Below are 26,196 nucleotides of genomic sequence, written 5' to 3' on the forward strand. Positions count from 1 at the left end.
GAGTCTGACCAAGCCGACAGGGTTATGGGGATCCTGGGGAAATATTTGGGAATCCTAAGAACGGACCCTGAGGTGGGGAAGTTTATTACCCCAACACCAAATGTGTCCTTTAGAAGGGGGAAGTCTGTACGGGATCTGGTGGTCCACAGTAATTTCTCCCCTAAAAAAAAGCAGGAACCACTAGAAAATGGCTAGAAAATAGATCTGTTGATACTTTTTGGTGCAGAAATTGTAGTTGGTCACTTCATCTGTCCCTCCAAAACCTTACGTAGTGCAGTTACTGGCAGGATCTATAACAACAAATGCTTTGCGAACTGCAAGACTGAAGGGGTGGTATACCGAACTTATGTCCCTGCGTTTGTCTCATGAAGTATGTTGGGAAAACTAAACAAGTTCTGGGTTCAGGTCACTAAACATCTCAGGCACAAGAAGGATTCCCCCTTGGCCCGACACGTGAATGAAAGACATGGGGGTGACATTAGCTCTTTGTCATACCAATCGTTGCGCGAAACGGCCGTAGTCCTTCTTGTCTTTCCCCGCCTGCATCTGTAACCTGCACGCCACGTTCGAGTCCATGTACCACAGTGCGGATAAAGAACTACTACACTTTTTCACATTGGTGAGTGACGCATATTCTTCTTATCTTCTTGTACACTTTGACGCTGAACACCTGACACCATTCAGTGAACTGCTCCAGCTCTCTGGCTACGGGGCTGCCGCTCCACTACAGGAACTTTATTTTTGCTAGTACTGTTACTCTTTCTATAGACTTTAAGATTCATATAGCTATAGAGAATCATTTAAGGAAGGGCATGGACATGATATTTTTTTAATCCAGCCCATAGGCCTTAGGAAAAGTGCAATATACATATCGAATTTTGTTGTTTTTGCCCGTGTTTATTTGCGCTTTATTGGTAGTATGGTGTTTAATAGGGCTCATTGGGGTTAGCCGATGGTGAGCAGGGTCGTAAATTTCGTTAAACTAGGGTGCCAATCTCTGCGGCATGGTAGGGTGAGTTTTGAAGGGTGAATATTAGGGACATTTACTTTACTCTATACCTTTATTATATTGGAATCCTTACCGTGACCTATTTTTAACTGGGAGTGCAAAATATACATTTTTTTTTTTATTTATCAATAATTAAATATATTTTAGTTGTGTTTTTTTTTCTCTTTGGTTCCGTGTTGACTACGGGCAATCACTTTTTCTTTTCCATTCACCGTTCTCGCCCGTGATTTATACATTGATTTAGGCTAGTACAAGCTGCCGCTCCCCATAACTGAGCGCTACAATTCACATTATAATCTTAATGATGTTTATGGTCGCAGGAGTTTCTGGCAAACTCCCCCTTTTGAATAGCAAGGATGAAAAAACAGATTTTCAATTCAGAGTTTATGATCCATAACTATAGCACTTGGCATTTCGAGTGCTAGAATCAATTTAGTGGTAAACAAACCTCTCGCAATGTTGTGGCTCGGGTTGAGTTTTGACGGACGTGTAACTATTCTGATCTGGAACATATTTGTGAAAACTGGCAGGGAACACTTGGGAAATAGTGACAAATTATCTGTGCTATCAGCTTTCTTGGCTGCTGAAAGTTTTCTATTACCACTTTAGAAAGTTTTTTTTTGTTGACCACACAATTCATAACTTGTTATGGCAGGGATGCAAACAATAAGAATATCTAACCGAGCCACAGATTTTTCATGACTTCTGGTGTAATTCTACAAGAAAAAAAAGTGACTTAGGCCAAATGCTACATTTTTAATGCCCCTATGCCACTTTTTTTCCAACATATATACCGATATGTAACTAAAAGTGAGTAGATCGATGAACATGGCGCAGTGTTGCATGGTGCAAGTATTGTCTGCCTTATGTATGGTATTGGTGACTTGTGACGCTGACATCCAAGTTCCCACAAAGGAACACACTAAACTCTGTAGCTTTAGACACCGGTGGAGAAGAAAATGGACATTCCTCAAAATCCCCAAATATATTTTTTTCAGTATATAGTCTGCATTTCTAGTAGAATGATGTTTTACAATGTGCACCCCGTTGTATTATTTCTTATATTTGGTTGCCTGTTCACTGCTACATTCCTTTTATATCTTGTAAACTATGAAGAAAAAAATCCATCATTGAAACTTTCTGACTAGAAGGAGATGTAATATCATGGCTCGTGGCCAATCACACTCCTAATTACTTTCATCTTGCTCTAACCTATTGATTGTGATGAGCGGCACAACCAGAGAATCGCCGTGAATCCGTCCTCACATGGAGACGGCAGATAATTCGGCTATAGGATGTAGAGCTCTCTGTCTTATTACTGAGCTTTTCCTCTTACCATCTAAATAGAGCGAGTTCTTTGCCCTCAAATTAAACCAATTTCTAAATAATCCTGACTTGCATCTAATTACCGAGGTCTAGAGCTCATCCATGTGAATAGGTCAGTCGCCCTCGCTGTATCTCATGACCTATGAGGCCGCATTTTATAATATTTAAATAAACCTTTTAGAAAACCGAACATTCATTTTCCTAAGATCAGTGCTTTTATTTTAACCCCCCTCATTCTTAGCAGAAATTAGAGGGTTATCCAGGGAGATAACAAAATTAGTTTAATGGACATGTCTTCATATACTATAGTGCTCATATCGATAGTGCCCTTTCTAATCCTGACAGTATCTGCTATTGAATGTGACAATGGATCTACTCCTCAGTTCACACCCTTCCTCATGGGATGTTATGTCACAGATCAAGGAGCATGACCTGCCCTGGCTTCTAGCAACAGCCAGTCCCCTGATAACCTCTCCTTTTATTCAGTCTGAGATTTGCGTGGCCAGCCCCTGACAACCTGCAGTCACTCTATCGGAGTTCTGCCTGGCCTCCATCTCCCCTCTATATACTTCGGACCAATGCTTTCTGTGAAGATCTCAGGTTGTGGGTTTTGTTAATCGCCTAGTTAGGTTAACAATGCAATTAGTTTTTTTTTGTTCCGTCCAAGAACTTACAGCAACTCTGGGTAGATGGCTACAATGAGATGCCCTCAGTTCACAAGATCCCAAACCAGGATCAATAGTTCCACTGCCCCCAGTACCAGGCAATACCCACTGTCCCCCAACTTATGGTTGGCCCACAGCTTTTCTATCTCCCGCCGGTATAGTCTGCAGTCACAGCCTATGCTCCTCCAGACAACCGATACCCCAACCATAGCATGTGTATTCAGCTCTAGCTGGCAACAACCCCCATTCCCTCACCAGTGTCCTTAATACCTCAAGCCGCCCCCCATGGAATTGGGCCCGACCCTCAGGAAGCAACCCCCCCCCCTTCCACCCCACAAAGCTAACTTCATTGTTGGAGGTCTTTTCCGGAGGCCGAGCCCTCACCTGTGACTTCACGTGAGATCCCTCCTGTAGTGACAGCTTCCCTGAGTCTACTGTCCCCATCCACATAATGGGACTAGTGGCTGGGAGAGCAATGGCTTAATTGAGACCCCCTGAGACACTAACAAGAGCAATGGAATGATTACTTTACCTGATTACTAGTCTTGTGTCTGACCTTATGTATAAATAAAATCCAGCCCGCACATCTTCCTCTGCTTACGGTCACTGAATAGGGACATTGATTACGGAGGCTGACCACTTTCCAGGAGAGATTTGTGCCCCTTAACCTGACAAGCAAGGACATATTTAATAAAACACAACAAATAAGATTGATGTAACTCGCTGCTCCGTGCTGAGAAAAGGCTGCCTCCATTAGAGCCGTGGATTCCTCTCTACGTCCATTGGTCCAATAGTCTTTAGTCATTGACCAGCTCTTTACACCTTAGAATTTCACAGCTTCTTTAGTAAAGTAACAACTACCTCATTGCACGTGGACATATCATAAAGAAGTTGCACTTACACGTACACTTATGTTCTCGGTCAAGAACAAGTTTTCTAGTGGAAACTGCTTTAGAAAACTTACTTCTTTGAGGAGGGGTTTTGGAGGAGGTTTTTTTGTTTGTTTTTGATGCCTTCTTCCTGGACAGTGCTGCCATCTACCAAGATGATGAAAATGAAGCGAGGATGGACATTTTAGCAAGGCAATGATCCCAAACACACAGCCAAGGAAACTCTCAATTGGTTTCAGACAAAGGAAGATAAAGATGCTAGAATGGCCCAGCCAATTACCTGACCAGAATCCAATAGAAAATTTATAGAAAGAAATAAATCTCAGAGTTCATGGAAGGAGCCCAGTGAGCCTTCAGGAAATCACACCTGATCAATGCATGCTAGTTTCTCCCTACAGGAGGCATCTTAACGCTGTCCTCACCAGCAAAGGCTTTTTTGTGAAATATTAAATACATTTCAGTAAGAGTGTTCAATACTTTTTCCCTGTGTCATTTCTCATTACTGCACAACTTAATTTATGGATATCTACGGTTTATTTCTTTGCATGTGTGGATTGGATTGGTTGTTACCGAATTGTGGTGATAATTTAATGGCAATAGCACCTTTAGAAATATATTTACTTAGAAATTGTGTAAATTATATTCTTTAATGATCTTCCTTTGGTGGAAAAACACAAACTCAGACCTAGTAAACCCAGTCGGCATTTGAACAATAATGAACATTTGCTGACTGAGCATCGGTGGAAACTAACAATCTTTTGTTTTATCTAGAAAAAGTAGACAATCTTTCTTTTTGGACAAAAATGGCCATTTTGACTGACTTTTAGAAAATGTGTATGGGGTGTCAATACTATATGCTGTTCAATACAGTGCTTGCTGCTCAGGCTGTTATAATATATAGCACTCCTTATTTCATGTGATGCATAATGCATTCTTTGCCTGGCTATGAGCTCTACGCTGCTCCTTTATAGCACATCTTGCCTCACTCATTGCCAAATGGTTATCTGAATTTACTGCACAGGAGATTCTGCTGTAATTTCCCATAAAATGCTTCTATGATTCTGTCCTCTGACCCTGTGTCAGATTTCTGAATGATTTACTGCTAGGAAGGAAATGGGAAAATCTTTCTAAAATTTTCAGATAGGTTTTGTTGTGTCGCCGATTGGTGAAACCATTTTTTTTCTTATATGACCACCTGTTTTTTTTCTTTCTCCTTTTTCAGTAATCAAAATGTAATATATAGGTATATTATGTACATTTCAAGTAGGCACTACTGAGTAGTAAGCTTTATTTATATGTAACCTTCTTTTTGTACGTATGCTGTCATATAATTTTCAAAATTTGTTGATTTGCAATTTGGTATTAATGTTCTAAGACCAATTCTTCAGCCATAAGTCCGTAGAGGTTTCCTTTATGGGGCATTTTCCTTTCTTGAGCAGTGGAAGATGATTTTTTGTGAGTCATTTGGAAGTGGACTAATTATAATTAATAGAAGCTGTTAAATAATGGTGGTGAATAGGCTGAGCTAGGGGGAGCTTAGCTCTTAAGCACATAAATGGGGATTTTTGGTAGGGTCAATGGAGCCCTTGTAGTGGAATCATTTTGGCAAGTCATAAATTTCTTAGGCAATAATTTTATCATCTCACTTTACTAAAATTCTCATAGTCATGCGGGTTTAAATAAAGCTGTGCCATTTAACACCAAAATAATGTATGTATTTTATTTTACGTGATCATATAGTTATAGTTTAGGTCATGTAGTAATAAATGGGGGTCTTGTGGTCTCACCCACTGAAGTAAATTCTCTTAAGCTGATAGTCTTGTTGAGCAGTGCAGACAGGAGGCTTTGGTGCAGTAGAACGTGTCTTGATGGACATGTGGATCAGTGAGGAAAAAGATATTAGGTTATGTAAGATGACGCGCAAAAAATTGGAGCAGGTAGCACAGATGAAGCAGATCCGGGTCTGTGAATAAACTTGGGAACAGTAATTGTACAAGAAAGTGTTAGTTTCCGGCAGGGAAGCAGTTCACCATAGGATGGGTTTTGCCAACAGTCTAATGTTTATGGGAGCGCCGGCCAACTAATCGTGGTGGGGGAATGTCGTTCAGGCATGTCCAATTTTGAAAAAGAAGAGAATGTCCAGCTTCACCGAATCCGTAAAAAAGTTTTCTTTATTCACAAACTTTAAGCATAGAGGATACAGACTTCAGCACGAGCCATATGGGTAAGAATCTCAACGCGTTTCTGGAGACTAAGCTCCCTTAATCATGACATGACATTTTGGACTGCCGATCGCATTGTTTCCCGTAAGTGGGCTGCGGGCTGACCCGTCAGTCGGCGCCTTTCTCATAAAGAAAACAGAAGTGCTTGGCTGATCGAGTGCGCCTATGTATGGAAGAATCGGTTGAGATGGCTGTCGGCAAAATAAATGGCCGAAGCATAGTTTGGCTGACAGTTATCTAATGGCCATGGCTGGGTGAATTCATGGTGATCAGCTGATCCCTGATCCTTAAAGTAATTGCCAGAGAATCTTGGCCTAAAATCTGCTTTCTGGGAAGAACACAGTATCATGTCTGGACCATTTGCGTCCTATGGGGATAAATGGTACTAAGGTTGTGTTTGTGTACCTCCCTTCTCTATTATTAATCGTATGATATGCACATAAATGTAGGATGAGGAGAGGAGGATAGCAGCCAATCAAATGGTTATGTCTAGAACAAAGAATGAATAAAGTGAGCTCTCGTACCGCTCTAGAGCAGCCTTCAGCATGCAATGTCGACAGTCCTGACTTACTTTGGTCTTCGGAATCAGAGCACATGTTCATTTCCGTCCTCTGCATGGGATATGTATATGGGGATGCAACCAACTGGTACGCGATACTTGCAAAGCGCTGATAGTGATATAATTGAAGTGTGATTGGCCACCTCTGATTATTTAGCATTACCCCATCTCATCTTCCCGCAGTTCACAATATCAATTATAATTAATCCTTATATTCCCTTGGTGCTAATGTACATTCGGCTCATCGCAAACTCTTGCTTTTTATTTCCAGAGTAGACAGCTATTAAAAGTGCATTAATAATGAAAGGAGTGAGATCAACATATGTCTTTTCAAAAAGATTTGCATTTCCTCCCTCTAAAGTGAAGATGTACTACTTTGCACATCTAATTACCAAACAATGAAACCGTTTAATTAATCTAGATATCCATTTCTTAACAGTAACGGCTTCCCAAATGAGGCACCCTGTGTGTGGCTGTGGAGGGGAGTGCCAGCTTCATGCGCTGATTACCTATTCATTTCGCCACTTCTCCCCCAGGAAGGTTGAGTTAATTACCTACCCACTGTCTGCCCGCCACTTAGTGTTTTTTAGCGGGTCACAAATATCATTCGTAATCTCTGCAGTATATCGACTTTATCGCACAACTGAAAACATACAACAGCCAAGAAATCCCTGGGAACAGCAGGATTTAAGTAATAAGCGCGCCTTGCACATATGGCAGGGAATTCACTGGCACAGTTTTCATTTAAAAGTCTCTCAGGTATTAACTTGCAGATGGGTGGATGAATGCAGAGTGCAAAATGCTGAAAGATGAAGGTCACGTATCGGGCTTATTTTTTTTCCTAATATTTCACATGCACAACTTGTGTGTGTATAGGTATGTGCTTTAGTATCGTGTATTTTGTGCATAAAATTAGAAAATAGATTTATAATTATTCATACACATAGTACTGTGCAAAAGTCCTAGGCAGGTGTGGAATAAATGCTGCAAAGTAAGAATGCTTTCAAAAATAGAAGTGTTCATAATGATACAAATAAAATATTAAGTGAAGGAGCAAAAGAGAAATCTAAATCAAATCAATATTTGCTGTAACCGCACTTCTAAACAGCATCCATTCTTCTATTTACGCTTGTACACTGTTTTTGATGGAACTCTGCAGGAATGTTGCTCCCAAAATCTTGTGAGGATGTAGGCTTACGCAAATCCTAATATGTTGGCACTACAGAAATAAAATGTATTATTTTGTCATATAATCCAAGACACACTCTGTGTTCAGACCAGGACTCCGTGGAAGCCATATCAGCATTTCCATGACTCCTTGTTTTAATTTAACTGAAAATAACGTTGTCCTACACAAATTGCCCTGGAAGCTAATCAGATGCATATTGGTTAAGCATCTACCTGTATTTTTCATCATTGAGGACACCATTAAAGGGAATCTGTCACCTACTTTTTCGTATACAAGCTGCGGCCACCGCCTTTAGGGGCTTATCTACAACATTCTGTAATGCTGTAGATAAGCCCCCGATGTAACCTGAAAGATAAAAACAAGTTGGATTATACTCACCTGGGGGGCGGTCCGGTCCAATGGGCGCAGCGTGTCCGGGTCTGGCGCCTCCCATCTTCATGCAATGACGTCCTCTTCCTTGCTTCTGTCACGGCTCCTGCACAGGAGTAATTATCTGCCCTGTTGAGGGCAGCGCAAAGTACTGCAGTGCGCAGGTGCCGGGAAAGGTCAGAGAGGCCCGGCGCCTGTGCATTGCAGTACTTTGCTCTGCTCTCAACAGGGCAGATAAGGTATGCCTGTGCAGGAGCCGCGACAGGAAGCAAGGAAGAGGATGTCATCGCATGAAGATGGGAGGTGTCGGACCCCGACCGCGACGCCCATCGGACCGGACCGCACTAGACCACCCCCCCAGGTGAGTATAATATAACTTGTTTTTCTTATCTTTCAGGTTACATCAGGGGCTTATCTACAGCATTACATAATGCTGTAGATAAGCCCCTGATGGCGGTGGCCGAAGCTTATATACGAAAAAAATAGATTCCCTTTAATCCTAACCAAACTACCAAGTCCATTTGCTGAACGGCAGCCCAAAAGCTTGCAAAGAACTTTTACTATGCTTCCTTTTTGCTTGCAGATACTCTTTGTACCACTCTCGAGCCCTTCAGAAAACAAACTGGCTTCTATCACAGCTAAGGATTACACATTTTGGCTCTGCAATCCAGAGCACTTTCTGTCATGTTTCTGCACCCCATCTCCCATGTTTTCATGCATAGTTGAGTCGCTTGGACTTATTTTTATGTCAAGTTAAGTATAGCTTTTTCTTCCAAGATCATCACTTTGCGGTCAGACTTGTCCAAACAGTAGGGGTGTAACTGGGTCTCACTGGTAACTGCCAACTCTAAGTTGATGGCACTGCTGGAAATTTTCCAAGTTCCAAGGAAAGTAAACATGACTTGTCTTTTATCTGCTGCACTAAGTTTCCTTGGCCAACCATTACTTCTGTGGTGTGCAGTGTTGCCAATTTCTTGTTGATTCTGTAAAAGAGCTTGAACATCACATCTTGAAATCTCTGCCTGGGAGAGACCTTGTTGATGCAGTATAATTACCTTGAGTCTTGTTGCTGTGCTCTGTCTTGCCATGGTGTATGATCTCTGATGTGAAACTGTTTTCGACAACCTCACTTATATATCAGAATTTTGCTATTCCTCACCTAGCGTTACACTTTTCACAGCTGTTTCTGTTTCAGTTAATGCTTGTCTTTTTAAACTACATATGAAAATGATGATCACCTGTTTGATATAACTAGTTACTTATACACCTGACTATAATCCTACAAAACCCTCGCGGGCAGGGTCCTCTCTCCTCCTGTACTTGTGTGTGCCTTGTTTTACTCATGTTTATTGTACTTGTCTATATTTGCCCCGTTCACATGTAAAGCACCATGGAATAAATGGCGCTATAAAAATGAATAATAATAATAATAAAAACCCATGATTTGTTCAACTTTATCTAGAAGAATTGATGTTGTTTTGAAAGATAAAGACAGACTGGCCAAGACGTCCTTGGTATGCAGAGCTGGTAAACATGCTTTCGGACGCCCCCTGGAGTCTTCCACGCCGTCCAAATCTTCTCACACAAGGCCCTCTCTTCCACCAGAGTTCTCAGTCTCTGAGTTTAACGGCATAACCATTGAGGCTGCTGCCAAGAATGAGGCTGGTTTTTGTCACCAGGTCATTCAGATTATGATTAGAGCAAGAAAACCAGCATCCTCGTGCATTTACCACAGATATTGGAAGGCCTTCTTCTGGTGGTGCGAGGAGAGCAACTTGTTTCCAATGTCCTTTTCCCTTCCTTCCATCCTTCGTTTCCTTAAAGCGGGTCTCAAGTCAGGTCTATTGCTCAGTACCCTTAAAGGTCACGTTTCCGCTCTGTCTATCCTCTTCCAGAGGGAGCTGGCTTCCCATTCCCAAGTGAAGACCTTTCTTCAGGGTGTCTCCCACCTGGCACCACCTTACCATCTTCTGATAGAACCATGAGATCTTAACCTCGTTCTCGGCGCCCTCCAACGCACGCCCTTTGATCCCATTCAAGATATTTAATTTTCTTTCCTGTCATAGAAGGTGGTCTTATTTCCATTACGTCTGTCATAATGGTTTCCTATCTAGCGGCATTATCATGTCGTTCTCCGTTCCTGATTCTACATCAGGATAAGGTAGTCCTCAGACCTGTTCCTTCCTTTCTTCCCAAGGTGGTCTCTTCTTTTCACATCAATGAAGACATTGTCCTCTCTTCTCTATGTCGTTCTCTGGTTCATCCCCTGGAGAAGTCCCTCCACAAGCTGGATTTGGTGAGAACTATTCAAGTCTATCTTTGACGAACTGCTTCCTTTCGTCTATATGATTCCTTTTTTGTCATCTCTGAAGGTCGTCGTAAGGGGCTCCCAGCTTCTAAGTTCACTATCGCCCGTTGGATTCATTCGTCGATACTGGAGGCTTACCGTGTTCAGGACAAACAGCCTCCTCCGGGGGTGAGGGCCCACTCCACCCGGGCAGTGGGGGCTTCCTGGACTGTTCATCACTAGGCTTCGGCCTTACAGATTTGCAAGGCTGCGACCTGGTCGTCCTTGCACACTTTTGAGAGGTTTTACAGGGTTCCTACCCATGCCTCGTCTGAAGCAGGCTTGGGTAGGAAGGTGCTGCAGGCGGCAGTTGCCCACCGATCGACCTAGTCCATTTTCTTTGCATTCTTTCTGTTCCCGCCCTTGGGACTGCTATGTCCCCTAATGAAGCGATAAAGAAAGAGGGATTTTTGGTACTCACCGTAAAATTTTTCTTGGAGCCTTCATTGGGGGACACAGCGCCCTCCCTAACTGTTTGTACTGTTTTTGGGGCCTACATGCCTTCGTTGTTGGGTTGGTACGTATGTTGAGTTCTGTTGCTTCTCCTACTGCTTTTACACCAACTGAGGTACCTGGTGCCTGTCGGTGGGTATATACTGCTGGGCTGGAGCTATTTTCCTTTTTTTGCCTAGTGTCAGCCTCCTAGCGACAGCAGCATACACCCAAAATACACACAAAGTAGTCATTTGATTAAGATTTCTTTGTTTACATTTTAATTGATAAAAAAAGTAACACTTTTATTTATTTTTAATTTTTGAACTTCCTTACTTTTCAGCATTTTTTCACACCTACCTTCTTAGGTAATGAATTGGAGCCTATCTGTTGCTGTCTATCGCCCGTGTGGCTACTGTAAAGAAAATCTCCAGATTCTTATAACAGAAGCTGTCAGCCCTTGAAATCATGTAAAAAATAAAAAAAATCTACATTTGTAAAATAAGAACAGATTTGGAAAAAAAAAGTGTTACAATTCCGTGTTATTAACAGTAATACATTCTCTTAAAGCAAATATTTGCCTTACCTGGATCTGCGCACACTATAACTTTTTCTAACTTAACATCCATATATAGAAACTTTGGTTGTGTAGCCGATCCTTCATTGATTTGCTTTCCTTTCCCTTCCCCCACTATAACAAACTAATACAATCAGTCATCTCGAGAACATTATTGTAGCATTATGAGACAATATTAAGTTAGGATGCAATGTGGTTTCTGGCTAGGCAATTAAACATATTACAATATTGGATTTCATTATCATTTTATACTTTACGCTTTTGAAATAAAGGCAAATAGATAAAATGGGGGAAATGAATGTATGCATTAATGCTGTGCCTGAAATTTAGACTTGTTGTATGTAGACAAAGGAAAATTACCGTGACATGGTGGGGCAACAATTAAAATACTGGAAGTCTTTTACAGGGGGCAATAGATTGTGTTCAGCAGCACAGGTAATGCAAATGGCATATGCCAGGTAGAGTGTCCCATTAAGGGGATGTTGACCTTTGAAAGTCAGTAGTCCCTGTGTCTCAGCTGCCACTAAGTGGCCTTTACCTTGTACTGTATTCAATAAGCTCTGAAGCTCCCACTAGTGGTGGCTGCAGGTATCCAAAATTGTATAATTTTATTGAATGTCTATGAAGGGTTCCTGGTGGATATTTGCTTCAAAGGGAGTCTGTCACCCCCGAAATGCATGTTAAATGTGCTATACAACGTTGTAAGGGATACTAGCACTGTACATGTTACTAGTACGGTGCCTGAGAAAATAACTTTTAATTAGGGATTTTCATTGCACCTTTGCCATAGTCAAGAGTTTGGTGCAGCATTATATCTGCTCTTTTGCATATTGAGACCCTTCCTACACTTCTGATTGATGGTGCTCGCTCTGTCCTGCTGCCGTCATGTGTGCATGCTGTTGCTGAGCACATTCTCCTCCCTGTCTCCTTTCTTCTCACACCGCTCACTGTTTTTCCCGGTGTATTAGTGTAGCAAGCGGTTTCAGAAGAAAGGAGATGTTGAGAATCTGGCAGCATTCAGACAGTGCTTCCTCTGGGAAGCAAGCGCTGTCAATTAGAAGCCGCAAAAGGGCCCAATATGTTGCAAGGAGTAACAATGCACCAAACACTTGGCCATGACAAGGGTGCTGCTTTTTTCATCTAGCACTGTACCAGTAACAGGTACAGTGGCATTAAGGTTGTCACCTATAGCACTAAATAATCCATTTAAAATGCATTTTAAGGGTAATTGACCCACTTTAAAAAGTAAATAAATATATTTTAATAATTAAGCATTATTTTGGGAATATACTTCACTACCTTATTTTGCTATATTCTGCTTGTATATCCAATAATTTGCCAAAATGCTGTTATACCTGCTAAATAAAGCTCTCTCTGAATCTGCTTCCAACTGCTGCTCAGCAAGACTCTGTGCTCTATTTACAAACATTCGGTGTTGTGTTTTCCCATCTGCGTCTCTCTACTTCCCTCTGTTGTACTCCTCTATAGGGACTGTCACTAGCACAGATCGTTTGTAAAGAAAGTACTGATTCTGGCTGAGCTGCAGCTGAAAGCAGATTCATAGGGAGCTTTCATTAGGCAGGTAAAACCGCACTACAGCATAATGGGAGGCAAAATTATCTAGTGCAGCATATTAGAAAATGTTCATCTTTCTAAAGGCTGAATAATAATAGTAAATGATGATAATAATTAAAAAAAAAAGTTTTAAAGTTTAAAGGGAACCTGTCACCACGTTTTTGGAAGATGGGATAAAAATAGCGTTAAATAGGGGCAGAGGTGGGCGTTACATTAGTGTGTGTGTTATGCGTTTATTACCCACCTAAGTTGCCGAAATAACTTTGCAAAGTCTCCGTTTTCGCCTGTCAATCAGGCTGGTCAGGTCGCATGGGCGTTGTCTTCCCCCAGATTTGGCGTAGTTTTCCGTTGGTGGCGTAGTGGTGTGCGCATGCCCAAAGTCCGGAATCCTCTTCCAGGGGATTTAAAATAGCGCGGTGTTCGTTATTGCATTGGTGATCGGTGGGCGCGGCCATCTTCCTTTGGCCGCGCGTGCGCAGAAGCGGCGCTCTGCTGGCCGCGGCTTCAGGAAAATGGCCGCCGCGATATCCATCTGCGCACGCGCGGCATCCCGCGGCCATTTTCCTGAAGCCGCGGCCAGCAGAGCGCCGCTTCTGCGCACGCGCGGCCAAAGGAAGATGGCCGCGCCCACCGATCACCAATGCAATAACGAACACCGCGCTATTTTAAATCCCCTGGAAGAGGATTCCGGACTTTGGGCATGCGCACACCACTACGCCACCAACGGAAAACTACGCCAAATCTGGGTGAAGACACCACGCCCATGTGACCTGACCAGCCTGATTGACAGGCGAAAACGGAGACTTTGCAAAGTTATTTCGGCAACTTAGGTGGGTAATAAACGCATAACACACACACTAATGTAACGCCCACCTCTGCCCCTATTTAACGCTATTTTTATCCCATCTTCCAAAAACGTGGTGACAGGTTCCCTTTAATAACTTTGGTCATAGTGGTCAGGTCAGTCATAGTGAAGGTAACATTATGTATATGTCATGTTGCTTATTTCTTTACTGGTATATTTTAAGCATATCTTCAACATGTCAATTTTTTTTCTGCGTTTTTCACTTATTCTACTAACTATGAGAAAACTCACACAAAAACGCAAGTTTTTTTTATGCCGTTTTTTTTTTTTCATGCCAAACATTGTTCTTGTTGCAGAAATGTCTGCAGCAAACTCTGTGTGTGCTCACACCGTCAACATTGACCTGCTTATATCAGTTAGTAATAAATAGTCATGTCATTGAACACTGTTACAGAAATCTTTATCTTTTGAACCTTGGGATCGTCTGATGCACTGGAGTTGAAAGCGAATCGATTAATGAAAACTGCTGCTAGATTGTAAGGGGAATTTGACTTTATTATGTGAATCATTTTCCTCTGACATGTAATGTGAGACTGTCTTACTCTGTCTTACATCTATGGCGTGAGTCATCTGTACTTGAGAATAATATCCACAGTCCGAGCATGACGTGATGCAAGCAGGGCTGTGGAGTCGGTAAGCCAAACCTCCGACTCCAACTCAATTTCCATGACCCCCGACTCCACCAAAATGAGCTCTGACTCCGACTCTGACTCCACACCCTGGATACAAGAGCCCATGACATATTCTCACTCCATTGAGTGTAGGGTTGCCAAATTATCTGTAAATACAGTCTGGAAAAACAGTGAACTTTTGGGTCATTATAATAAAATGGATGCATCTGTGATTTTTTTTTCTATAACTACCGTAAAGGGGCAATTTGTAGGTTGTTGCCTGCAAAATACTTATAGCGGCAATAGGAAAGACTCCAAAGTAAGCCTGCAGCATATTTAAATCATTAACCTACAAGCTAGATTAAAAATGTCAACATCTAAAAACAAAATCCATAATAATTTCTATATTGTCTCACATTTACTATATGCGATCTACTAAAAAAAACAGGCCGTCCCAGTACAAAAGTCGTGCTCACAAAGACCATCTACTCCACAGTGAGAACTACAGGATAGGATTTCCCATAATAATAGCAATCAGTAGTAAAGTAGACACACAAATTTGCACGCGTTTCGCTGCCTCTTCAGGAGTATCTTTTTTAGATTACGGCCATTCTAGTTATTATCGTTACAGTTCACAATAGATGCTGGTAGTGTCATCATATTCATTAGCTATATAGCGTTGCATGATCATAGCTTATTTTTCCTTTTTCCAATTTTTCTTTACTGCCGTGAATCAGAGGTGCATGTAGAAGATGTCACATCGGGAATAAAATGTTCTTGTACCAGATTTGCTATTCCGAATCGGTGTTTGCCAATAGTGCAGTTGCTCTACAATAGGAATTCCTGCATAAAATCAAGGGTGTCAGTACCTTTTTTTTCCTTTAAGGACCCCATGGAAGACTGCTATCGCATTTCACAAAGTAAGAATACAAAGTTGTTTTTTTCCCTAGGTATCAATATTTGATTATCCTTACTAGAATACATTGTACGAGATAGAAGATCTCGGTTTGTTTTGTGTTTTTTTTTGTAGGTTGACAGATGATTTATACGTATGTTCTATATCCTATATTTACATGTTTTCTTTTCTCTCCTCCATTCTCTGTAGGAAGCAGCCCGCAGGACAGCCCGAGGAACTTCTCCCCCAGCGCGTCCGCACATTTTTCATTTGCACGAAGGTAGAGGCTTAGTCCCAAAGTACACGGGGCACAATTTTTCTTCCAATAGAGTCTAATTAGCATCCTAATCTTGTCTAATTGCTTTCTAATGTTTTGTGGCTGGGAAATATCACATTATTCATGATTATTAATTTGCATGCCTAGTTTATTGTGCACATCCTCACAGTAGGGGCTGTTTTTAAATAAACACTACATGTCAATCCATTTCCATTGCCCATCCTTTATACTGACACACATTGCATTATCATAATGCTACGGCTGCTGCGTGAAGTATTATAAAGATGATAATCTGTTAATTCTCAGCTGTAAACAATGAGACGAGACGTGGGGCATTTAAAGGGAACCTGTCACCCCCAAAATCGATGGTGAGGTAAGCTCACCGTCATCTGGGGCTTATCTACCCCATTCTGTAATGCTGTGGATAAGCCCCCGATGTTACCTGAAAGTGGAGAAAAAGACGTTAGATTATACTCACCCAGGGGCGGTCCCGCTGCGCTCTGGGTCCAATGGGTGTCTCAGGTCCGGTCCGGAGCCTCCTATCTTCATTCCATGACGTCCTCTTCTGGTCTTCACGCCGCAGCTGCGGTTCTGGCGTACTTTGTATGCCCTGTTGAGGGCAGAGCAAAGTACTGCAGTGCGCAGGCGCCGGGACAGGTCAGAGAGGCCCAGCGCCTGCGCACTGCGGTACTTTGCTCTGCCCTCAACAGGGCATACAAGGTACGCCTGCACCGGAGCGTGAAGACCAGAAGAGGACGTCATGGAATGATGGCATGGGTGAGTCGCTGGCAGAAACTATGTGCTCTTCAATTCAGCCTGTGCAAAATCAGAGAAACGCAGGAAAACTGAAGCTGGCCTGATCCAGCTTCCCGACCAACTTCAGAGCAGCGCTTGCAAGCTTTATAGCAAACAGCTTGGAAGTACGTTCTCCTTTCCTGGGAAACCAGCCAAATCTAAGGTGGTAGGTAACCTTGACAATTAGCTGTAAACTATAAAAATAAAAGTAGAGAGTATTGTTGTTAAGAGGTACATGACAAGGTTGGTTGCATTTACAAGTATTTTGCAATTTTACCAATTTAAGAAAATTAGACAACCAATTTAAGAAAATTAGACAACCCTTTTAATTGTGGGATCGCTGCTTTATTTTTGTTGCCAATGAACCATATGGACCAGCCAGACTTTAATTTTTTTTAATAATAATTCAGTGTGAATTTATCATAAGGATTTCACTCCACAAACCATTTATATGCACATGTGCCTTCTGCAACGACACGTCCAGCAGCACCTCTTACTTGGCCCGTCTGTTCTTCCATTACCAATGTTAGAGCCGCCTTCTCCTCCTTGACGCACAGCTCTTTTGCTGTTTGACTTCAAGCAGGATTTGCATTACTTGTGGTTTCTGCTCTGTATTTGTCACAGATTTCACATTTTTGCATTGCGGGGTGAAATCTGCACTGAATTCTGTGCAAAAAAAAAAGACATGCGCTAGATTTGTAACTCTCACCACTCATTTATTTTCACGTGCAGAATGTCTCCAACGAGTGGATGAGATTTTAGGAATGTCCTCTATTCTTCATAGCTGATACTGTATTACGCAGTGTATTTTTATTTTTTTTTGCACATAAATCCATCCAGAAAATCTGCCAGCATTATTGCAAAACTTGTATATTCACACTCAAGGGGAGCAAATTCACAGAAAGAACACCAACAACAAATATGGTTGTGCGAACAAGATATAAGTGCGAGTCCTTCACTTTAATATGCAGGATCAATAATGCCACATAGTGACGCAGCCACCGCTACAGCCCATTATAGTAAATTAGCCTGTCGCTATTTAGGAGGTATTAAAATAATTGGTTCTGTGATTTCAATAAAATGTTTCACTTCTACTTCACCAGGATTCCTTCTAAATCCTGAGCTGACTGATGGTGTGTTGGCAGCTAGGCCAGCGCGTAGTTGAGCTCCTGTGTGTAGCAAGCCCTTATTATTGCATTGTTTCTCCTGAACAACAGGACAGATGGACGCCGTTGGTCTTTGGCATCTCTGCCCTCATCTGGGTATGGAACGAATACACCGAGCTCCACCGTATCTGTAAGTTGTTTTATTCATGTTGTTTCTGTAGTTATAAAATTATAATATCTGTTATTTATCATATCCATTATATTATTATAGCAATTATGTCCAACGTTCCCACCAGACTGTATTCCGTGCAGATGGAGACATCAGATTTCATAGTACAAGCCGCATGCTCTATTAAGTAATTATCTCCTACTCATGCCTGAATGGCTGTATGATCCATTGTGAAGTGTAAACTCAATCTCCCATCACCTTGCTTGACTGACGCTCCTCAGCAGCCCTCCTCCCTGCTGCTCACGAAATCTCACATTGCAAAGTACAAGCTGTAAGCCGTCAGCCAAACTGGCCTGACTTGGACATGTGAGTTCTCACTATTTAGCTGAACTCATAAAATTCTCATTTTAAATTCTCATTTAGTCTGACATTGATTTTCACAGGAAGTACCCCAGTCTCATCAAGTCTAAGGGTAAGCTCAGAATGGTCATTTTTGCTGCGTTTTTTTATGCTAATTTTCAGCGGCTTTTTACAGTGCCAGCAAAGCCTATGAGAGTTCAGAAATCTCATGCGCACACATTGGTTTTTTGTGTCATCAGGATTTTGTGCTTTGCTGTGTTTTTTGGACATAGAGCATGTCACTTCTTTCAACGTTTTTTCAGCGTTTTTTTCCCATTGACTTGAATGGGTGTTGAAAAAGCGCTGCAAAAACGCAGGTATCATTATTTGCTGCTGAAAAGTCAAAGATATTAGCATGGACAAAAAGAAAAAAAAAACGCACCAAAAATACACCTAAATCTAAATTTTTGCCGCAGCTTTTTTTCCTGCCAAGAAGATCAGGTTTTGATGCAGAAAATAAAAGCAACAAAAACACCCAGTGTGAACTTACCCTAAGAGGTCTGTGTCACAAAAAATGCAGTTTGTGCTGTGAAATGTGTTGACGGACAGACTCCAAAAAAAATTGTAACGAACCTAAAGATGTGTAATTCCTTAACGAGTCTCTAAACTCTAACATTTTGCATTAAATATTGTGGAATATGTAAAGATGAGAAGAAAATTAATCGTCCAGTATATATGCCTGCGTGTGTATGTGGAGAGAATAAAGTGCCTTGAAAAAGTATTCATACCCCTTGATAGGTTCCACATTTTTTTTCTGCTTACACCCATAAAATTAAATGTGGTTTATTACGATTTTATATGATATACCAACACAAAGTTGCAAGTATTTGTAAAGTGTAAATTATACATGGTTTTCTAATTATTTTGCTTGTATAATATTTTTATATTGTATATGCTTAATAAATATTTATAAATACACCCACAACTGTATTAATATACGCACAAGTGTATGCGATTACCGTATTTTTCGGATTATAAGACACACTGCGGCAGTGCAGGACGCACATCAGAACACCCCCTCATCCCAGCCTGCGGCCTGCAGCATCACCTCACTCCTGTGTCCTCCAGCAGGCGACCCTGGGACCCCGGTAACCACAACCCCCGGTAAGCAATAAGACGCATGGATTATAAAAAGCACCACCATTTTATTAGAAAAAAACCTTTTTTTTCCTATTTTTCTCCTCAAAATTCGGGGTGTGTCTTATACTCCGGAGCATCTTATAATCCGAAAAATACGGTATATATATTATATACACATATAATGTAATAATGTGCATATTAATGAATTTGCATAAAAGTATACATATAAATTCAGGGCCATGCATTAATGTAAACACGTGTGTTTGTATGCATGAGTGTAAATGTATGTTTGTATATTATATTATAGACACATGCATATGCACACAAATATTTTAATATGTGTATATGCACGCAAATATAATAATATACACATATACATTGTGTGTATATAATCACATGCACGTGTTTGCATTTATATGAATATAGTTGTGTGTGTGTATAGATATATAATATAATATCATGTGTTGCTGGTGAGCGTCTGACGTACACCCTTTAAGAATAGCGCGGCGGTGTTTGCTTTGAACATCGGCTTTGAATGGCCCCAATACATTAATAAGTGCACACAGAAATCACATTAAAGCAACTATTACTGCAGAAAATGAATCCGTCTGACCCCTAGAATATATGAATCACTCAGTGCATGGATGATATACCAGCAGCGCTGCTCACTGTAATCCATGTTTAATCCGGTGACAATGTAAATGAATCCGTGTAGGTGGTTGCTATCGACACCGCATTCTGTTACCATGGTGACGTCCGCACCACTCCACCTTAGTAGGTGCGTTTTGTAGGTTCACCATGACATTGTGACCTGGTATCACTTACATGCCATCTTTCCACTAGAGGAGTTAGTGACTCGCATTAGTTGTGGACATTGTGGATTTTCCCTGTTGCTACTCGGACGCTCCTTTCCTGTCTGTTACATGAGTGATGGGCCCGGTCGCTCGCTTGCTCGGGGAACAGGAAAAGCAACTCGATCTGCATTTTAATCACCACGCCTCGTAATTGAGAATGTACTGGCTGCTTTTTCCAAGCACTCGCTCACTCCAGCTTTTCTATTCACAACTTCATGCCTGTGCCACAAAAGCAGGACTTCATGTTCCCCGCACAAAAGCTGGCGCTCGCTTATCCTTCAGGGCTGCACGCTTATCATCTCATTGATCATAGCTAGTTAATGGAGGGGAAATGAGAACGATATGCTTCTTTGTTCCTGCCAAGTATTCTCACAGTACATATTCTCCAGATCGTACATGTATACGGTGTTTGTAACCCAAGTATTCAGAGTTCCTACCCAGATAATTTGCCGGGGTTGTTTTGCTTCCAACGCTTTGGGTGGTCATACAGAGACTTATGATTTGCAGATTGATTTATCCATGGTTTTTTTTCATGCCTAGCCGGACATTTTACTGCTTTTTCATTACTCGCTACCACAAAAGAGAATCTGAATATGGAAAATTTTAGACTCCAAATTGCAAGAAATCATTATATTATTATATTCTTCTTTTCTAATTTGTAGTTGGGAAAAAATGAAGAAAATACACTTTGTGGAGCAATATAATAAAGTGATTTTCTCAAGATAAATAGCCAATAAAGGAAGGAAAAAATCACTGAGGATCTACTTGTTGAGTCTCCCACTAATTACAAGAATGGGGGGCCATAGTGTGAATGGAAAGGTTCACACTGAGGACGTGCATACTTACCATCATTTTTAAGGCGGAGTTCAGGAGATTTAATCACCACTCCCGGGAAAAGCCCTCAAATTTTCCCCTTTTGTTATGGGTTTGCTAAGCTCCTCTCCTTTTGCCGTTTGGAATATTTGGATAGTTGGCAAGTTTGGACTTTGGTACCCCTGTTCTTTAGATCTGTAGCGGTTCCATGAGTCGGGCCCCTATCGACTATACATTTATTGTAAATCCATTGGAGAGATGATGCATGTTCTTTATGTGACAACCACTTTATTACAGTTTTTTTTCTTCTCGGGACAAATTAAAAAAAATATCAGTGTTTGGTCCCAGTGTCTGTTTTTACCATCAGTGTTTTTTCACACGTGGGTAAATAAATTCCAGACTTTCTCCTGTCTTTTGCAATGTTACTCATGGACGGCACACGGAGGGATCACCCCTCATTCAGAAGCCCGCGTTGCACATGTGTACTCTATCAATGTTTCTCACCGAAAGAACACATAGCCATTGTAGTCATGGTGCTGTTCACATATCCGTGATTTTTTGCAGACCATGTGTCCGTGCAAAATCACGGTGATACATATGTCCATTTTGTTTTTTCAGCAGCATGGATGAAGAGTACCAATACTAGTTTGTGGGTTCGTGAAAAATGGGGACAGCACACAAATGCCTTCTGTGTACAGTCCACAATCAACATTGCAAAGGACAGGAGAAGCTTTGTAATTTATTTTTCCACCTGTGAAATACACAAAAAACGGACACATGGACCATACACTGACACTGGTACCATTTTTGTGGCATATGTGACAAACACTGACGTCTAAATGAGGCCTTATGTTCGCATTGCGTTTTGGCAATCCGTTTAAAGGATCCATTACTAAGCGGCACTAACGCAATGTAACGGATCCGTTAACGCGCCCATTGCCATACATTATCGTAACGCATCCTAGCGCATGTCAAAATTGGCATGCACTAGCGATGATGCGTTACTTTGTGACGCAGCCTCGAACACGGTCTACCGCGTTTTCAGGTACGTTAGGTCTTACGCACAGCGAACAGAAGCGTTCTCTGCGCATAGACCTCTATTGCTAACGTATGCCAACGCAATGGTACCATGCTTTAGCGCGATTGTAGAAAAGACGATTTAAGGCATCAGCGTTAGCACATCCGTTTAACGGATCCATTAAACGGGTGGCACAAACGCGATGTGAACCACCGCAAAACTCCAGTGGCAGGAGCAGATATACTTGTATATACACCACGCTCTCTGAGAATACAATGAATGGACCAATCGATGACCTATCCTAACAATCTATTCTGGCTTTGTGCTATTTTAACAGAAAGAATACATTATGAAGATGTCAAGAAATACAATACATGTGGGACTGTCTGTCTACTAAATACAAAGGTCCTAACGAGAAGCATCATGTGTCCATGAATATACAGTGCATATGGTAGCTACATACAGTACTGTATATTTGTGAATTACTGTAGTAGCGGTGATAATTTTGTGGACCTGCTCGAGATATAACCGTACACCTGGCCACTGCTGACGTTCTCTTTGAAAAAAAAAAATGTAATTTTTTAATTAAAAACCTGAGGTGGTTAATGTTTATAGAGAGGATAGTAATCCAGTATTTCAATGATAACATAGCACCAAATCGGGGATATGTAGAAAGCACCGAAAGCTTGTGGATTGGCATTGCATTGGCAGATTGGGTAATACTTGGGCGATGCCTGTGCTCCTCTAGAATAGACTTGTCCATGCAGGCTTTTTCCTGTAGAGAAAGGGTTTAGATAAGAAAACATTTGTGCCAAAGTCAGTATTGTCAAGGTGTATCTTCCGTCTGATCAATTATCCTTATGAAATAGCACATGTTGAAATATTGTGCTTGGGTGTGCCGCCTCCATATGTAATGACTAGTACTGCGCAAGCGTTGTTTATGTAGGACACATGGCCTCCTACGACCTGATGGGTGCTGTGATTTTTAGTTCACCTACAGATGTGAAATGTGTGCATCGCATAAGTATATTACAGATCTGTCCACCCTTAGGGTAAGTCACACAGTTCATTTTTGCTGCTTTTTTTTTTCTGCAGCAACACCTGATCATCTTGGCAGGAAAGAAGCTGCGTTCAAAAACACAGGTTTAGGTGCGTTTTTGGTGCATTTTTTGGTGCGTATTTGGTGCGTTTTTTTCTCTTTGTCCAGACTAATGTCCTTGGATTTTCTGCAGCAAAAATGCAGCAAATGATACCTGCGTTTTTGCAGCGTTTTTTCAACACCCATTCAAGTCAATGGGTGAAAAAACGCAGCAAAAAACGCTGAAAGGGACATGCTCTATGTGAAAAAAACGCAGCAAAGCGCAAAAAAACAGATCAAACAAAAAACCAATGTGCATGAGATTTCTAAAAATCTCATAGGCTTTGCTGTTACTGCAAAAAGCAGCTGAAAATTAGCATTAAAAAACACAGCAAAAATACGCAGCAAAAACGTCCTTTGTGAACTTACCCTTAAAGAGTAACTAAACTTTTATTCTTAAAAGTTTCATAACTTTCCTTGCGGGAAAATAGATTAAATTTGCGTTTGTTACTTTAAGAAATTGCATGTCGGTGGCTTCCAAACCCTTGCTTTTCCTCGGTCGATTTGCCTGTATTCAACTGCATTGATACAGGATGTACTCATTAGGAGTACAGATGATGGTAGTTATAGAGACAGAACTTGTGTCCTGCTACCATTGGGGATAAGCTACTGCAGGAGATTGTAGTGGTTATGAAAACAATCAGAGGAGGACACCGCTAGTGACCCTTTCACTGCTATCATCTGTACTCCACATGAGTACATTGTGATATCAGTGCAATGGAAGGTAGGCAAATAGACTGTGGAAAAGCAGTGGTTTGCAAGAAACTTGCATGCAATTTATTATAGGAATGTAGACAACACCACTAATAAAGTGATTTGTAGAATTTCATAACTTTCCATCCTTGACAAAATAAAAAAAAAATATGTTTTGGTTTTTTAAAAACTTTTTGCAAATTTTATTAAGAACTCCAGTTTTTCAAAGGATAAATTGAATCCATCATTGCAACATGTTATTAAAACACTCGCCACATTGGAATTTACACTGCAACCACTTGGTGGCCACATGTAATATACTGTAACCATCTCTTGACAGAGTATCATCATTTTTCTGTTTTGTCGTCTCCCTCCACACATCTATGGATTGGTCATGGAATGTAAGGAAAGCCCACATCTGTAGGCCTACTAGTTATCAATCAGTCTTTTCCTCCACAAAACCTGTGATTTTGTATCTCACTTACTGTACTCACAGACGTGACATATCTGGTGTAATCTGCCTTAGGTTTACACGCATTTTTTTCCTGGAATGATCCGCTATCATTACCTATAAATTCTATCTTTTGGGCTATACTTTGCTGATGTCACAAATATGTAACTCATAAACAGTTTGGTCCTTTGTTTCGTTGACGAAGACCAACCAACTTTTGCTAAGTAGACAATTTTTGGTCACAGTAGCCTCATAAAGTTTGAGACCTGAAAGTAATGACTTGGTTTCCTTTCCTTCCCCTGATAGCCGGTGGCCTAGGATGTGAGTCTCATCAACTTGATGCATGAGTTGTCCTTGTGAAATCGGGTTACTCTCTCTCCATTAGTGTCAGACCGGTTTCTGTTGTGACTACACCAATCATCTAAATAGATGTTGACAGCATTTGTCACTCCACACTATATACTATCCTTACTCCCGACCTCTGTCCATCGAGGGAATTCCACTTTACGTTTACTCTTCAGCATAGATCTCTTAAATTATTCTTGGGAGTGTTTGACCTATATCTGGGAAGACAGGTCATAGTTTATCGATGCAGTCGCTGGTTGTTTGCTATCTCTCCGGTGTCCCTTTTATGCCATCTAAAATGATTTTTTTACTTCACTACTATAAAGATGTCAGTGTGGTAAGGACTTTCTCATGAAATATAGCTCCTGGTGCGTGGTGCATGTTTTACAAGGAAAATGCAGATAGCAGTAGCTTCATGATTATGGAGCTATATAAAGTTTACTTTGTGTTAGGTTGGCCTTTACAATCGAATACTTGACATCTTATTCACACAATAGGATACATAATTTATACTAACCATATACCAATTATTAGACCCACACAGTATCCATATATTACATATGTGTTTCCAGGAAAACCTTCCAATGCTTCAGTACAGATCTGGGGACAGAGCTGGGGTGGCTGCCATGTTTGCTCCTTTAGTCTTTTCTTGGACAGCTTTCCATAGTTTTCCCGTATCTCCAAACTTGTGTCCTGATTGTCTACATCGCCGTTCCAGGTGATACCATGACCCCGATTCATCCAGTATTGGTGTGGGGGGCCTATCTTAGTAAGATCGTTTCCATTCTTTAAGAGGTGCACGTCAAGGCATCTGACAAGTGATGTGGACCTCTGTTTCTCATGCCACAAAGTCACTCCAGTCCTTGACTGGAGTAAGATTTCTAGTGTAGTAAACTAATGCCACAGCTCATCATGAATTGGGCAAGCTGTTCCATTTTGCCCCCACAACAGCTCAACCCATTTTTGTGAAGCTGGGAGAAACTGGAGTAAAAATACTAAAAGTCTCAACATTTTTACAAATCTACAAGTTCCCCAAAAATGTATGACTTTTTAGGTAGTTTACGCAAGAATTCTGGCAAAAGTGCTTTCATGAATCGGGGCCAATGTTGGACAATGTGTCTTTCTTTACTTTATTAGCTTGACTTACCAGGGGGTGTGTGATCAAAAAAAAAAATCCTGAAATCTGGTTTTAGCTTTTATCCTAAGTCATGAGACAAGACTCGTTAAAGGGTCGACATTGGGGGCGTGTCCTGGACGGCCATGTGAGCAGACGCTGAGGAAAGAGCTCTCGCGGCCACAAGCATAATTATACTGAACAGACATCGCTGGCTGCCATAAATCTAGCCGTACCTGGAAGCTGAGTCACCCGAGCGTGAAGGAGAGCTGTGGGGACACCTGTAGAGGCTCACAATGACGCGGAGGAGGCAGAGAGATACAGGTGCCGGAGAGGCTGGAGGGACCCAAGATGGCACCAAGGCCAGAGCAGACGCTGAGAAGGAGCACGCTGCCTGTCAGAAACGCATGGAA

General features: G+C 41.4%; 1 protein-coding gene across 8 annotated transcripts in view; it reads left to right on the forward strand.

The window, feature by feature from the left end:
- The window catches only part of MAST4 (microtubule associated serine/threonine kinase family member 4), a 611,899-nt gene that overhangs the window by 464,726 nt on the left and 120,977 nt on the right, over positions 1-26,196 (forward strand). For all 8 annotated transcript variants that reach the window (XM_077286460.1, XM_077286468.1, XM_077286501.1 and 5 more), the window contains 2 exons: positions 15,742-15,811; positions 17,821-17,899. In XM_077286460.1, the coding sequence (XP_077142575.1) occupies positions 15,742-15,811; positions 17,821-17,899 (149 nt within the window). The remainder of the gene's footprint in view (positions 1-15,741; positions 15,812-17,820; positions 17,900-26,196) is intronic.

The sequence above is a fragment of the Ranitomeya variabilis genome, chromosome 1 (assembly GCF_051348905.1).
Source record: "Ranitomeya variabilis isolate aRanVar5 chromosome 1, aRanVar5.hap1, whole genome shotgun sequence".
NCBI lineage: Eukaryota > Metazoa > Chordata > Amphibia > Anura > Dendrobatidae > Ranitomeya > Ranitomeya variabilis.